General features: G+C 43.1%; 2 protein-coding genes across 2 annotated transcripts in view; one reads left to right on the top strand and one right to left on the bottom strand.

The window, feature by feature from the left end:
• Positions 1-8,360: 8,360 nt before the first annotated feature.
• On the top strand, positions 8,361-8,909 carry LOC128666813 (syncollin-like). The gene has a single exon (XM_053721608.1). It carries the CDS (start codon positions 8,361-8,363, stop codon positions 8,757-8,759), a length of 399 nt encoding a protein of 132 aa, XP_053577583.1. The 3' UTR covers positions 8,760-8,909.
• Positions 8,910-9,039: 130 nt separating this feature from the next.
• Positions 9,040-14,684, bottom strand: part of LOC128666812 (glutamic acid-rich protein) — a 42,464-nt gene continuing 36,819 nt past the window's right edge. Inside the window, exons 5-6 of the mRNA XM_053721607.1 lie at positions 9,784-9,922; positions 9,040-9,255 (exon numbers count right to left, since the gene is read on the bottom strand). Of these exons, the coding sequence (XP_053577582.1) occupies positions 9,118-9,255; positions 9,784-9,922 (277 nt within the window). The 3' untranslated portion in view covers positions 9,040-9,117. The remainder of the gene's footprint in view (positions 9,256-9,783; positions 9,923-14,684) is intronic.

Raw genomic sequence — 14,684 nt, 5'->3', positions numbered from 1 at the left:
ACGCACAGGTGGATCAGTGGCTGACTCCATACCAACTGGAGATCGGCAAAGTGGTTTCTGACAACGGAAGTAATTTGGTGGCGGCATTAAAATTGGGCAAGTTGACACATGTGCCGTGCATGGCACATGTGTGTAATCTGATCGTACAACGCTTTGTGCATAAGTACCCAGGCTTACAGGACGTCCTGAAGCAGGCCAGGAAGGTGTGTGGCCATTTGAGGCGTTCCTACACAGGGTATGACCGGGGTGCTAGGACAGCCTCTGCGGAGCTGGGGATTTTTTTGCCACGTTACTGGGCGCTCAAGCGCAATGCCTGTAGGCTCATGCGTCCTTTTGAGGAGGTGACAAACCTAACAAATAGTATAAATAAGAGGGCACTAAGAGCTAAGGTAACTTAACACACCTAATCAAAGACAAAAAATATACAAAACAGTAATATGAAAATAATATTTTACTCAGTGAAATAAATAGCTTACAAGGGACGTCTCCCTTATTAAAGGAACAATGCATCAGACATATAAAATAACAATTTAAAATCACAATTTAAATAAGATGATTGGTAAAATTATATATATTGCAAGAAATATTTTAGGGAATACCACCCTGATAAGAAAAAGGATTGCGCAAGTAAATAAAAATAGAAATAAGTATAAAAATGATTAAGAGCAATTTGTTAGGCAGATGGATCTTATGTTCTGTTCATTAGTTTAAGTTAACAATTATTGCCAGTTAATCTTTAGCATATATTGCCACTTTCAGAGCCAGTCCGATAAAAGTGTGCTTAGAATGGCATAAGTATTACCGTCACTCTGCGACTATAACTCAAAAAAGTTTTCAGTTGATATATATATGTATCATTTATCTGTATTAGTAGCAACAGAAAGTCTTGTAGTTTAGATACTTTGTATCCGTTTCTCACCTGTGATCATAGGAGTATATCTAACTGTAACTCACACAGTGTTGCAGCAGCTCTGATCAAATTGCTACTGATGTCGGTCTGATTTTATTCGGTTAACTTCTGGAAAAGAAGACACGCCGCTCCTTGCGTGTATGTGACCTGCCGGACTCCAGCTCCCAGCCTCTGAGGAAAAAACTCACCGCTCTTTGCGTGTGAATGACCGGCTGGATCTCGGCTAGTAGTCTCCAAGAGGAAAGACACGCTGCTTCCTGCGTGTGTATGACTGGCTGTATCCTAGCTCAGGCAGAGAAGATTTGAGCGAACACCCGCTCTTAGCGTGATACTAAAAAAATAAAATACTAGGTACCTAGTGAAGTGGGTTCTTGGCAGACAAGCAACTTCTTACTTCTACGCGTTTCACCCGTGTATCTGGGCTTTTTCAAGAGGTGACAAACCTAGTCAGTCGCACCGATGGCACCATCAGCGACATCATACCATTTATTTTCTTCCTGGACCGTGCCCTGCGAAGAGTGCTGGATCAAGCCGTAGATGAGCGTGAAGAGGAAGAGTTGTGGTCACCATCACCACCAGAAACAGCCTTATCAGCATCGCTTGCTGGACCTGCGGCAACGCTGGAAGAGGATTGTGAGGAAGAGGAGTCAGAGGAGGAATGTGGCTTTGAGGAGGAGGAGGAAGACCAACCACAACAGGCATCCCAGGGTGCTCGTTGTCACCTATCTGTTACCCGTGGTGTTGTACGTGGCTGGGGGGAAGAAGATACCTTCAGTGACATCACTGAGGATGAGGAACGGGACATGAGTAGCTCGGCATCCAACCTTGTGCAAATGGGGTCTTTCATGCTGTCGTGCCTGTTGAGGGACCCTCGTATAAAAAGCTGAAGGAGAACGACCTGTACTGGGTGTCCACGCTACTAGACCCCCGGTATAAGCATAAAGTGCCAGAAATGTTACCGAATTACAACAAGTCTGAAAGGATGCAGCATTTCCAAAATAAATTAAAAAGTATGCTTTACACAGCGTATAAGGGTGATGTCACAGCACAACGTGAATCTAACAGGGGAAGAGCTGAAAGTAATCCTCCGACTCCCACGTGTGGTTGATGGAGGCAATGCAGAGCTTTTTAACTCCTATGCATCGCCACAGCCCTTCGGGGTCCACCCTCAGAGAACGACTCGACCGACAGGTAGCAGACTACCTCGCCTTAACTACAGATCTCGACACTCTGAGGAGCGATGAACACCTTGACTACTGGGTGTGCAGGCTTGACCTGTGGCCTGAGCTATCCCAATTTGCAATAGAACTTCTGGCCTGCCCCGCTTCAAGTGTCCTGTCAGAAAGGACCTTCAGTGCAGCAGGAGGTATTGTCACTGAGAAGAGAAGTCACCTAGGTCAAAAAAGTCTAGATTACCTCACCTTTATTAAGATGAATGAGGGATGGATCCCGAAGGGACTGACATTGGGCGATACATTAGAGTAAAAAAGGCCTGATGAGATGAGCTGCCTTGGGCTAAAAATGGTCCACACGCTGCTGTATTTTATCTTCAAATGCCGGATGACTTGCGTGACTTATCCGCCACCAACTAGGATTCAAACCGCAATGTTTTAGGGCACTTTCTGCCTGGGAAACAAACATCAATTTTTCTGGCCGCTGCTACAGCAGCGGCTGCAACAATACTTAATTTTTCAGGCATGTGTACATGCCAAATTTTTCTGGCCTCTGGTGCTGCACTGTGGCTTCAAAAACAAAAACAAAAAAAAGACACTTAACAGGATTAAACTGATAGGAATAGTACTACTTAACACACCACTCCTATCTGGTGGCACATTAGATTGCACGCGCAGTGCCCCAAATTTGAAGTAGGAGGACCGACTAAGCATCTTTTTCCATCTCCCGGTTCCTAAAATCCATGCCATATACACATCCCCTGATAGGGGACACCGCAGTGGAAGGTACACGGCCGAAATTTCTTTGCACAAAAGGCAATCCCCAACCTGTACTCGATTGTGCAAAAGGAAGTAACCTTACCATGGGTCCCAGACCGCACGTCTTGTAATTCTCTGTCTGGGAAATTATATATCTATCAAATCTATCTATTTATCTATCAAATCTATCTAACTATCTATCGTATCTATCAAATGTATATTGCATCTATTGATCTATGTAATCTATGTATCTATCTATCAAATCTATCTATCTGGTGGCCGGACGGTTTTGTGACAGCCACTTGTGTTTCGGCCAAATGTCCGTCGGCCAAATGTCCGTTGGCTAAAAGTCCGGCCACGATTGCACGCGCAGTGCCCCAAATTTGAAGTAGGAGGACCGACCAAGCATCTTTTTCCATCTCCCGGTTCCTAAAATCCATGCCATATACACGTCCCCTGGCGCCGCAACTGCCTCTGGGAACCTTACCATGGGTCACAGACCACACGTCTTGTAATTCTCTGTCTGGGAAATTATATATCTATCAAATCTATCTATTTATCTATCAAATCTATCTAACTATCAATCGTATCTATCAAATGTATATTGCATCTATTGATCTATGTAATCTATGTATCTATCTATCAAATCTATCTATCTTGTGGCCGGACTGTTTTGTGACAGCCACTTGTGTTTCGGCCAAATGGCCGTCGGCCAAATGGCCGTCGGCTAAAAGTCCGGCCACGATTGCATGCGCAGTGCCCCAAATTTGAAGTAGGAGGACCGACCAAGCATCTTTTTCCATCTCCCGGTTCCTAAAATCCATGCCATATACACCTCCCCCGATAGGGGGAGTAACAGGTATTAAACTGATCAGAATAGTACTACTTAACACACCACTCATATCTGGTGGCACAGTAGATTGCACGCGCAGTGCCCCAAATTTGAAGTAGGAGGACCGACCTAGCATCTTTTTCCATCTCCCGGTTCCTAAAATCCATGCCATATACATGTCCCCTGGTGCCGCAACTGCCTCTGGGAACCTTACCATGGGTCCCAGAACGCACGTCTTGTAATTCTCTGTCTGGGAAATTATATATCTATCAAATATATCTATTTATCTATCAAATCTATCTATCAATCGTATCTATCAAATGTATATTGCATCTATTGATCTATGTAATCTATGTATCTATCTATCAAATCTATCTATCTCGTGGCCGGACTGTTTTGTGACAGCCACTTGTGTTTCGGCCAAATGTCCGTCGGACAAATGGCCGTCGGCTAAAAGTCCGGCCACGATTGCACGCGCAGTGCCCCAAATTTGAAGTAGGAGGACCGACCAAGCATCTTTTTCCATCTCCCGGTTCCTAAAATCCATGCCATATACACGTCCCCTGGCGCCGCAACTGCCTCTGGGAACCTTACCATGGGTCCCAGACCGCACGTCTTGTAATTCTCTGTCTGGGAAATTATATATCTATCAAATCTATCTATTTATCTATCAAATCTATCTATCTATCTATCTATCTATTGTATCTATCAAATGTATATTGCATCTATTGATCTATCTATCTAATCTATGTATCTATGTATCTATCAAATATATCTATCTTGTGGTTGTGCAAATGGACTGTTTGCGGTTGTTTGCGGTGCGTTAAATGGGGAGTTTGGTCTGTCACTGTGAAGCGGGCGTAACCCTTACACTACCTGATCGATACAACATCATACCTGATGTTTTAAAGCACGTTATTTCAAACAATTTAGGAATGTTAGGTGATTTATGCCCTTTATGGCTTAAAACCAGACTCTGCATCAACTATGTAATTTTCCATGGGAGTTTTGCCATGGATCCCCCTCCGGCATGCCACAGTCCAGGTGTTAGTCCCCTTGAAACAACTTTTCCATCACTATTGTGGCCAGAAAGAGTCCCTGTGGGTTTTAAAATTCGCCTGCCTATTGAAGTCAATGGCGGTTCGGCCGGTTCGCCCGTTCGTGAATAGTTGCGGAAGTTCGAGTCCGCCGTTAGCGAATGGAAAATTTTAAGCTCGCGACATCACTACTAACCACTGCCAAGAGAGCCCCCAGAACCTTTGAGAAAATTCTGGGAGCTGTGGCAAGGCCAAACGGAAGAGCCACAAACTGAAAGTGCTTGTCTAGAAAAGCGAATCTCAGGAATTTGTGATGATCCCTGTGGATGGGAACATGAAGATACACGTCCTTCAGGTCTATGGTCGTCATGAACTGACCCTCTTGGACCAAAGGAAGTATGGAACGAATGGTTTCCATTTTGAAGGACGGTACTCTGAGAAATTTGTTGAGACACTTCAGATCTAAAAATGGGTCGAAAAGTTCCCTCTTTTTTGGGAACCACAAAGAAATTTGAATAAAATCCTAGACCCTGTTCCCTTAGTGGAACTGGAACAATCACTCCCAGAGAGAAAAGATCCTGAACACAGTTCAAGAATGCCTCTCTTTTTACCTGGACTGCAGATAATGTTGAGAGGTGGAATCTGCCTCTGGGAGGAAAAGTTTTGAATTCTATTTTGTAACCCTGAGATACTATGTCCACAGCACAAGAATCTGGGACATCTCGTGTCCACGCTTGACAAAACAGGGAACGTTTGCCCCCCCATATGATCCGATCCCGGACCGGGTGCCGACCCTTCTTGCTGACTTAGACATCCTTTAGGTCTGTTCTTCTTGTTTTGTGGTAGAAAAGACCCTTTTCCGCCCATAATATCTGAAATTATTTCTGCCAGACCAGGTCCAAACAAGGTTTTACCCTTGTAAGGAAGTGCCAGAGGCTTGGACTTGGAGGTAACATCAGCTGACCAAGATTTTAGCCACAAAGCCCTGCGGGCTAGGACAGAGAAACCAGACATCTTGGCTCTCAGTCTAATAACTTGCATGTTAGCATCAGAAATAAAGGAATTGGCCAGTTTGATAGCCTTAATCCTATCTTGGATCTCTTCTAACGGAGTCTCTACCAAAATTGATTCAGACAAGGCATCGCACCAATAAGATGCAGCACTTGCTACTGTGGCAATACAAACTGCAGGTTGCCATTGAAGACCCTGATGAACATACATCTTTTTCAAATAAGCCTCCAGCTTCTTGTCCATGGGATCCTTAAAGGAGCAGATATCATCTATAGGGATCGTAGTTCTCCTAGCCAGAGTAGAAATAGCCTCTACTACTTTGGGCACCGTGCGCCATGAATCTTTAATGGAGTCAGCGGGGAGAAAGGTATCCCTGGCTTCTCCCATCCCTGTGAAATAATCTCCGTTACACTGTCTGGAACAGGAAACACTTCCACAGAGGAAGGAACATCATAGTATTTATTAAGTTTACTAGATTTCTTAGGGTTGACAACGGCAGGAGTATCTGAGTCGTCCAAGGTATCTAATACTTTACTTCTTCAGCGTCAGGCAAAGGAATTATACTGTCCGAATCTGAGATTTCACCCTCAGAGGCTACTGAGGTATCCTCTTCATCAGACTTATGAGAGAGACAGAGCAGACACCTCACATTCTGACAAATTTTTAGATTTCCTCTTGTGCTTCCCCAACATGGGAAAAGCAGATAAAGCCGCTGATACCGCAGAGGATGCTTGGGCAGCAAGATCTGATAGCAAATAAACTCCTCCAGGAGGCTGAGAGGAATTGCAGGGCACTATATGTGTAGCCATTGAGGCTTGGGACGTTTGAGGAGAAAGCTGTGGCATTGCCTGAACAGTATCATCCTGAGAGACATGAGGCTCAGAAACAAAAAGTTTATCTTTATTTTTTAAAGTCTTTTTTTTAAACATGAGGAACCAAATTGCATAGGTAAAACAATACGGGCCTCAAGACACAATAAGCATTAATCCATAAGAGCAGACCCCTGTTCCATGCCCATATTAAAAATAATGTTCCAATTCACTGGAATGACTGGAAAATAAAAAACACTTTCACTTTTAAATTATTTTTTAATTCCGGAAAATTAAATGCACTTTCACTTTAAAACTGTTTCATAATTTGCAAAGTTACTCGCTATTTTTGCGCTTTCCAGACAAAAAATAAAATGTACCTCTACACCTCAGGTTTACTGAGATGTCCTACCTGACCCTTCGATTTCAAGAGAAGGTTTCTTAAGTCTTTCCACACTCAGAGGCAGCTTAAAATGGCGCCGCTCCGTTCACAGCCGGAGAAGGGGGAGGGGTCACGTGGTCTGCATAGAAATGAAATGCGCAGAGAACTAACAGCGAGCTTTATTTACACAACTGCTGATTACATTTAAGCTGAGCAATAAAGCTTGTGCAACGTTCTGCTGTCTGTGTGATATAAAGCTGAGCAATAAAGCTTGCGCAACATTCTTAGACATAAGATTGTAGTTTTTTTTTTTTCGTGCAAGCTCAGTTATTCCTATGTTTAGCACACGTATAGGTAATTACACATACTTACTTCACAAAAAACACAGACACAGTCTTACTAAAGTATGTTAACGTTGTTTTGCACTTAGAGAGGATCCAACTATATTGACTTCTAGGTATTCCTTCTCAGCCATGTTTGGATCTTTCCCTGCAGTTGATAAACTGTTGATATTCACTTCCAAGTTGCCCCCCTCCCAATCACCACCACTCATTATGTTATCAGCTGCTGGATATCTCAGCCGCTTTCCATAATCCATTTACACCTGTTTTCAGATTCCTGCCAAAATGATTCAGCCTTCTGCTTATCTGAGCTCCCCCAACCTCAATGGTTGCAGAGTATTTCTCTGATGTTGTTTCAGGTATAACCTGCAAAATAGCCTCATTAATCTTAGGTGACCATTGTTAGTCAGTGCAGCCAAAAGAAGCAGAGCCGTGTTGTTAAACTGTTCTCCTTATATGCCAAAGATTGGCCTGATCAGTTTGCAAATAAATGATATCTGCAGAGCATTATTCTAGTAAAACATTGCTTGTATTTTTTAGAATTATACATTGTACCCAAATAAGTAAGCTGTAAAATATTAGCGCTCCATAGACCCCTTCCCCAAAGTTTACTCATAGAAATTTTTTAACTCTGTAAAACTTTCTCACAAATCATTACCCATCTTTAACCTTCCAGAAGAATAAAGCCAGCAGAGTATTGTCCCCTCTCTTGCTTTCTTTAAAAATAAAACTGTGGAGCATTGCCCATTCCATTGCTTTCCTGAAGAAGAAAAAAACAACCTGCAGAGCATTTCCCCCTTCATTACTTCCTTAAAAAACCCTGCAGAGCATTTCCCCCTCCATTACTTCCTTAAAAAACCCTGCAGAGCATTTCCCCCTCCGTCAACAGTGTGGTTAATTAATAACTCTTTAATGGGTCTCATTTGTGACTTTATCTAGAGTAACATGGGCATCAGATCCTCTGGTTCCCACCATTATTACCTGGCAGTATCCCCAGTTGTCACCTTGAAAGTGATTGATGATTGTTGGCCAATTCTGTTTTATGTTTCCACCCATAATCTCTTGCATAAAACCCTTTACCCTTTGGTGCTCATACAACCCTCAACAATGAGATCACTGAGTCTCTTCTTCCCGCTCCTCCTGGTCTCGCTTTCCTGGGGGCTTTGCCCCCAACCTGCTGACCTCAAAGACACATATGGCAACAAGATTTGCGCCCGCCTGTTTGAGGATAGCAGTGTCTACTATGATGAGTGCTGCGGAGGATCCTACTTGGACGTTGTCCCTGGTGCTGATGTTCCCTACATTCCCCTTGGGTGGAATAACCGTATCTCCTCACTGGTGATTGCCCCTCGATGTGAGTTGACAGTCTGGTCCAGGAAACCAAAAGAAGGATCCACCAAAAAATTTACCAGTGGAGTCCAGGCACGCCTATCAGAGGTCAAGAAAGGTCTCTTTGGCGATTGGAATGACTCTATCTCATCCTATTACTGCAAGTGTAATGCTTAGAGAGCACAAGACAGATGGACGGCTATGTGGAGGGTTCGCAGTCACTGAAATTACAAGTTAATGACAAGAAGAGATGAAAATAACCACCTGTCAGAATTAATAGCAAAAATAGAAACAACTGCAAAAACGCAATAAAAATCAGTTTCAGAAAAAAAAGGTATTGTAGACTTTTATGGGACGGGTTTGATTCTGGAAATGATGCAAGAGATTGTATACATGTGTGTTTGTGTGTGATAAAAAAAAGCGGAGAGACAACCAGTGAGGAACTGACACAAGTATGTTTGGCTGAGGTGACAATTACGCAATTTATTGATAAATATTATGCAATTTATTGATAACTATTGTGAGGAGCAAGTGCTCATCCTCTGAGCTGTGCAAATAAAGTGCTGTCTGCAACCCGTGTACGGTGATACCCCAGGACAGACAGGTCTTTGCTCTTGTGTAGGAAATGAACATATCGAACACCTGGCCCATAAGCCTTAAATATATGTGAAACCTAAAACAGAGTAAAGCAAACGTCAGAATAGAAGGAAAAATGACACATAATGTATAACGCTAACATATTAAGAGTTCCCTTTCTCCTGAGTGACACTACCAGACACTTAAAGATTATTTCTCCCAGATGGCATTGCCAGAATTATTTTTTTTACTCTCCCAGGTAACATTGGCATATTGGGGGTCCCCTATATCTCAGGTGACACTGTCAGGTTGGAGGGTTTCCTGTATCCCCAGTTACACTGACAAGTTGGGAGCTTCATCTCTCCCAAGTAATACTGGCAGATTAGGGGTCTCTTATCCCTCCTAGGTGACAGTAACAGACTGCGGGGCTACCCTTCATCCATGAGGACAGTAACAGACTGGGGGGTACCCTGCATCCCTGAGGACAGTAACAGACTGGGGGGTACCCTGCATCCCACATGACAGTAACAGACTGGGGGGTACCCTGCATCCCACATAAAAGTAACAGATTGAGGGGGTCTCCTTTCCAGGCAACTCTGACAGAGGTCCGTAGGTTGACACTTACCATATTCCATCCTTTGGAGTCACCACTCATGTCATTTTCAGGGGTCAGGTCCTGCTGGGCTAAGACTGTCTGTTTATCATCTCCCAGTAACTTTACATGCAGCTCATAGACCTGTTTGTGCAGTTTGCTGTCTTCGTACCTAAAGGGTCAAAGAGAAAGTGAGACACAGTGTCTAATAATAATGCTCTGTATATCTGACACGTACATGTGTATAAAACTACAATCAGAATGGTTTGTCTATGGTAGATAAAGGGCTCTGCTGTATGTGATATATGTGTGTGCTTGCGCGTTTGTGCTGCTTTGTGTTTGTGCATGTGTGTGTTTTCGTGCGCATGTGTGTGTTTACGTGTGTTTGTATGCATGAGTGTGTGTGAGCATGTGTGTTTGCACGTGAGCTTGTGTGCATGCATGTGTGCATGTGTCTGTGTGCATATGCGTGTGATTGTGTGTGAATGCATGTGTTTGTATGCATGTGTGTGATTGTGTGTGCATGTGTATTTGTATGCATGAGGGTATGCATACATGCATGTGTGTTTGTGTATGCATGTGTTTGTATGCGTGAGTGTGTGTGCATGTGTTCATTTGTATATATGAGTGTGTGCGCGCATGAGTGTTTGTGTACGCGTGTGCTCACGAGAATCATAGTATGATTCTCGTGAGTGTGTGTGCATGTGTGTGTTTATTTGTATGTTTGATACTTTCTGTAGCCTTTAAAAAGTCTAATTGCAATTATTTCCTGTCATGTTAGTATGATTCTCGTGAATGTGTGTGCATGTGTGTGTTTATTTGTATGTACGCGCGTGTGTGTGTGTGTGTGAAAATCATGCATTATAATGAGTGAGACAAGAAAACGGCACAACAAACCATGCTGTATTATGTTTTGAACTCAGTATGGCACAATATCAGTTCTGGAATAACACGGCTGGCACTCAAGATAAAATCAAAATTTTAAAGCAATGTGTGGCCAGTGAAATCAGCAATAACAACTATTACAGATTTCAGACCATTCAGATATATCTGCCTATTCCTTCCCAAGTGTGGCATGCGATTAGCCGTGCACGGAAAGTGCAGAGGACACAGAATCTTGTAGAAGGCACCAGTAGACATCTGCCTAAACAGGAATCTGACCCTACACAATACCCTGTAGTAAGTCTACAGAAAGTGTGAAGCAACACTCTGCTGTCTGTGTGATATAAAGCTGAGCAATAAATCTGGTGCAATGCTCTGCTGTCTGTGTGATATAATGCTGAGCAATAAAGCTTGTGCAACGTTCTGCTGTCTGTGTGATATAATGCTGAGCAATAAAGCTTGTGCAACGTTCAGCTGTCTGTGTGATATAAAGCAGAGCAATAAAGCTGGTGCAACCCTCTGCTGTCTGTGTGATATAAAGCTGAGCAATAAAGCTGGTGTAACGCTCTGCTGTCTGTGTGATATAAAGCTGAACATACAATAAAGCTGGTGCAACGTACTGCTGTCTGTGTGATATAAAGCTGAGCAATAAAGCTGGTGCAACGCTCTGCTGTCTGTGTGATATAAAGCTGAACAATAAAGCTGGTGCAACGTACTGCTGTCTGTGTAATATAATGCTGAGCAATAAAGCTTGTGCAACGCTCTGCTGTCTGTGTGATATAAAGCTGAGCAATAAAGCTGGTGCAATGCTCCGCTGTCTGTGTGATATAATGCTGAGCAATAAAGCTGGTGTAACGCTCTGCTGTCTGTGTGATATAAAGCTGAACAATAAAGCTGGTGCAAAGCTCTGCTGTCTGTGTGATATAAAGCTGAGCAATAAAGCTGGTGCAACACTCTGCTGTCTGTGTGATATAAAGCTGAGCAATAAAGCTGGTGTAACGCTCTGCTGTCTGTGTGATATAAAGCTGAACAATAAAGCTGGTGTAACGTTCTGCTGTCTGTGTGATATAAAGCTGGTGCAATGCTCTGTAGTCAGTGTGATATAAAGCTGAACAATAAAGCTGGTGCAACGCACTGCTGTCTGTGTGATATAAAGCTGAGCAATAAAGCTGGTGCAACACTCTGCTGTCTGTGTGATATAAAGCTGAGCAATAAAGCTGGTGCAATGCTCTGCTGTCTGTGTGATATAAAGCTGAACAATAAAGCTGGTGCAACACTCTGCTGTCTGTGTGATATAAAGCTGAACAATAAAGCTGGTGTAACGTTCTGCTGTCTGTGTGATATAAAGCTGGTGCAATGCTCTGTAGTCAGTGTGATATAAAGCTGAACAATAAAGCTGGTGCAATGCTCTGCTGTCTGTGTGATATAAAGCTGAACAATAAAGCTGGTGCAATGCTCTGCTGTCTGTGTGATATAAAGCTGAGCAATAAAGCTGGTGCAATGCTCTGCTGTCTGTGTGATATAAAGCTGAACAATAAAGCTGGTGCAACACTCTGCTGTCTGTGTGATATAAAGCTGAGCAATAAAGCTGGTGCAACGTTCTGCTGCCTGTGTGATATAATGCTGAGCAATAAAGCTGGTGCAACGCTCTGCTGCCTGTGTGATATAAAGCTGAGCAATAAAGCTGGTGCAACGCTCTGCTGTCTGTGTGATATAAAGCTGAGCAATAAAGCTTGTGCAACGTTCTGCTGTCTGTGTGATATAAAGCTAAGCAATAAAGCTTGTGCAACGTTCTGCTGTCTGTGTGATATAAAGCTGAGCAATAAAGCTTGTGCAACGCTCTGCTGTCTGTGTGATATAAAGCTAAGCAATAAAGCTTGTGCAACGTTCTGCTGTCTGTGTGATATAAAGCTGAGCAATAAAGCTTGTGCAACGTTCTGCTGTCTGTGTGATATAAAGCTGAGCAATAAAGCTGGTGCAACGTTCTGCTGTCTGTGTGATATAAAGCTGAGCAATAAAGCTTGTGCAACGTTCTGCTGTCTGTGTGATATAAAGCTGAGCAATAAAGCTTGTGCAACGTTCTGCTGTCTGTGTGATATAAAGCTGAGCAATAAAGCTTGTGCAACGTTCTGCTGTCTGTGTGATATAAAGCTGAGCAATAAAGCTTGTGCAACGTTCTGCTGTCTGTGTGATATAAAGCTGAGCAATAAAGCTTGCGCAACATTCTGCTGTCTGTGTGATATAAAGCTGAGCAATAAAGCTGGTGCAACGTACTGCTGTCTGTGTGATATAAAGCTGAGCAATAAAGCTGGTGCAACATTCTGCTGTCTGTGTGATATAAAGCTGAGCAATAAAGCTTGTGCAACGTTCTGCTGTCTGTGTGATATAATGCTGAGCAATAAAGCTGGTGCAACTTTCTGCTGTCTGTGTGATATAATGCTGAGCAATAAAGCTGGTGCAACACTCTGCTGTCTGTGTGATATAATGCTGAGCAATAAAGCTGGTGCAATGCTCTGCAGTCAGTGTGATATAATGCTGAGCAATAAAGCTTGTGCAACGTTCTGCTATCTGTGTGATATAAAGCTGAGCAATAAAGCTGGTGCAACGTTCTGCTGTCTGTGTGATATAATGCTGAGCAATAAAGCTGGTGCAACGCTCTGCTGTCTGTGTGATATAAAGCTGAGCAATAAAGCTTGTGCAACGTTCTGCTGTCTGTGTGATATAAAGCTGAGCAATAAAGCTGGTGCAATGCTCTGCTGTCTGTGTGATATAAAGCTGAGCAATAAAGCTGGTGCAACGCTCTGCTGTCTGTGTGATATAAAGCTGAGCAATAAAGCTTGTGCAACACTCTGCTGTCTGTGTGATATAAAGCTGAGCAATAAAGCTTGTGCAACACTCTGCTGTCTGTGTGATATAAAGCTGAGCAATAAAGCTGGTGCAACATTCTGCTGTCTGTGTGATATAAAGCTGAGCAATAAAGCTTGTGCAACACTCTGCTGTCTGTGTGATATAAAGCTGAGCAATAAAGCTTGTGCAACACTCTGCTGTCTGTGTGATATAAAGCTGAGCAATAAAGCTGGTGCAATGCTCTGCTGTCTGTGTGATATAAAGCTGAGCAATAAAGCTGGTGCAACACTCTGCTGTCTGTGTGATATAAAGCTGAGCAATAAAGCTGGTGTAACGCTCTGCTGTCTGTGTGATATAAAGCTGAGCAATAAAGCTTGTGCAACGCTCTGCTGTCTGTGTGATATAAAGCTGAGCAATAAAGTTGGTGCAACGCTTTGCTGTCTGTGTGATATAAAGCTGAGCAATAAAGCTGGTGCAATGCTCTGCAGTCAGTGTGATATAATGCTGAGCAATAAAGCTTGTGCAACGCTCTGCTGTCTGTGTGATATAAAGCTGAGCAATAAAGCTGGTGCAACGTTCTGCTGTCTGTGTGATATAAAGCTGAGCAATAAAGCTGGTGCAACGTTCTGCTGTCTGTGTGATATAAAGCTGAGCAATAAAGCTGGTGCAATGCTCTGCAGTCAGTGTGATATAATGCTGAGCAATAAAGCTTGTGCAACGTTCTGCTATCTGTGTGATATAAAGCTGAGCAATAAAGCTGGTGCAACGTTCTGCTGTCTGTGTGATATAATGCTGAGCAATAAAGCTGGTGCAACGCTCTGCTGTCTGTGTGATATAAAGCTGAGCAATAAAGCTTGTGCAACGTTCTGCTGTCTGTGTGATATAAAGCTGAGCAATAAAGCTGGTGCAATGCTCTGCTGTCTGTGTGATATAAAGCTGAGCAATAAAGCTGGTGCAACGCTCTGCTGTCTGTGTGATATAAAGCTGAGCAATAAAGCTTGTGCAACACTCTGCTGTCTGTGTGATATAAAGCTGAGCAATAAAGCTTGTGCAACACTCTGCTGTCTGTGTGATATAAAGCTGAGCAATAAAGCTGGTGCAACATTCTGCTGTCTGTGTGATATAAAGCTGAGCAATAAAGCTTGTGCAACACTCTGCTGTCTGTGTGATATAAAGCTGAGCAATAAAGCTTGTGCAACACTCTG

This window comes from Bombina bombina, chromosome 7, assembly GCF_027579735.1.
Source record: "Bombina bombina isolate aBomBom1 chromosome 7, aBomBom1.pri, whole genome shotgun sequence".
NCBI classification, from domain to species: Eukaryota; Metazoa; Chordata; class Amphibia; order Anura; family Bombinatoridae; genus Bombina; species Bombina bombina.
This window is presented reverse-complemented; position numbering and strand designations above follow the sequence as displayed.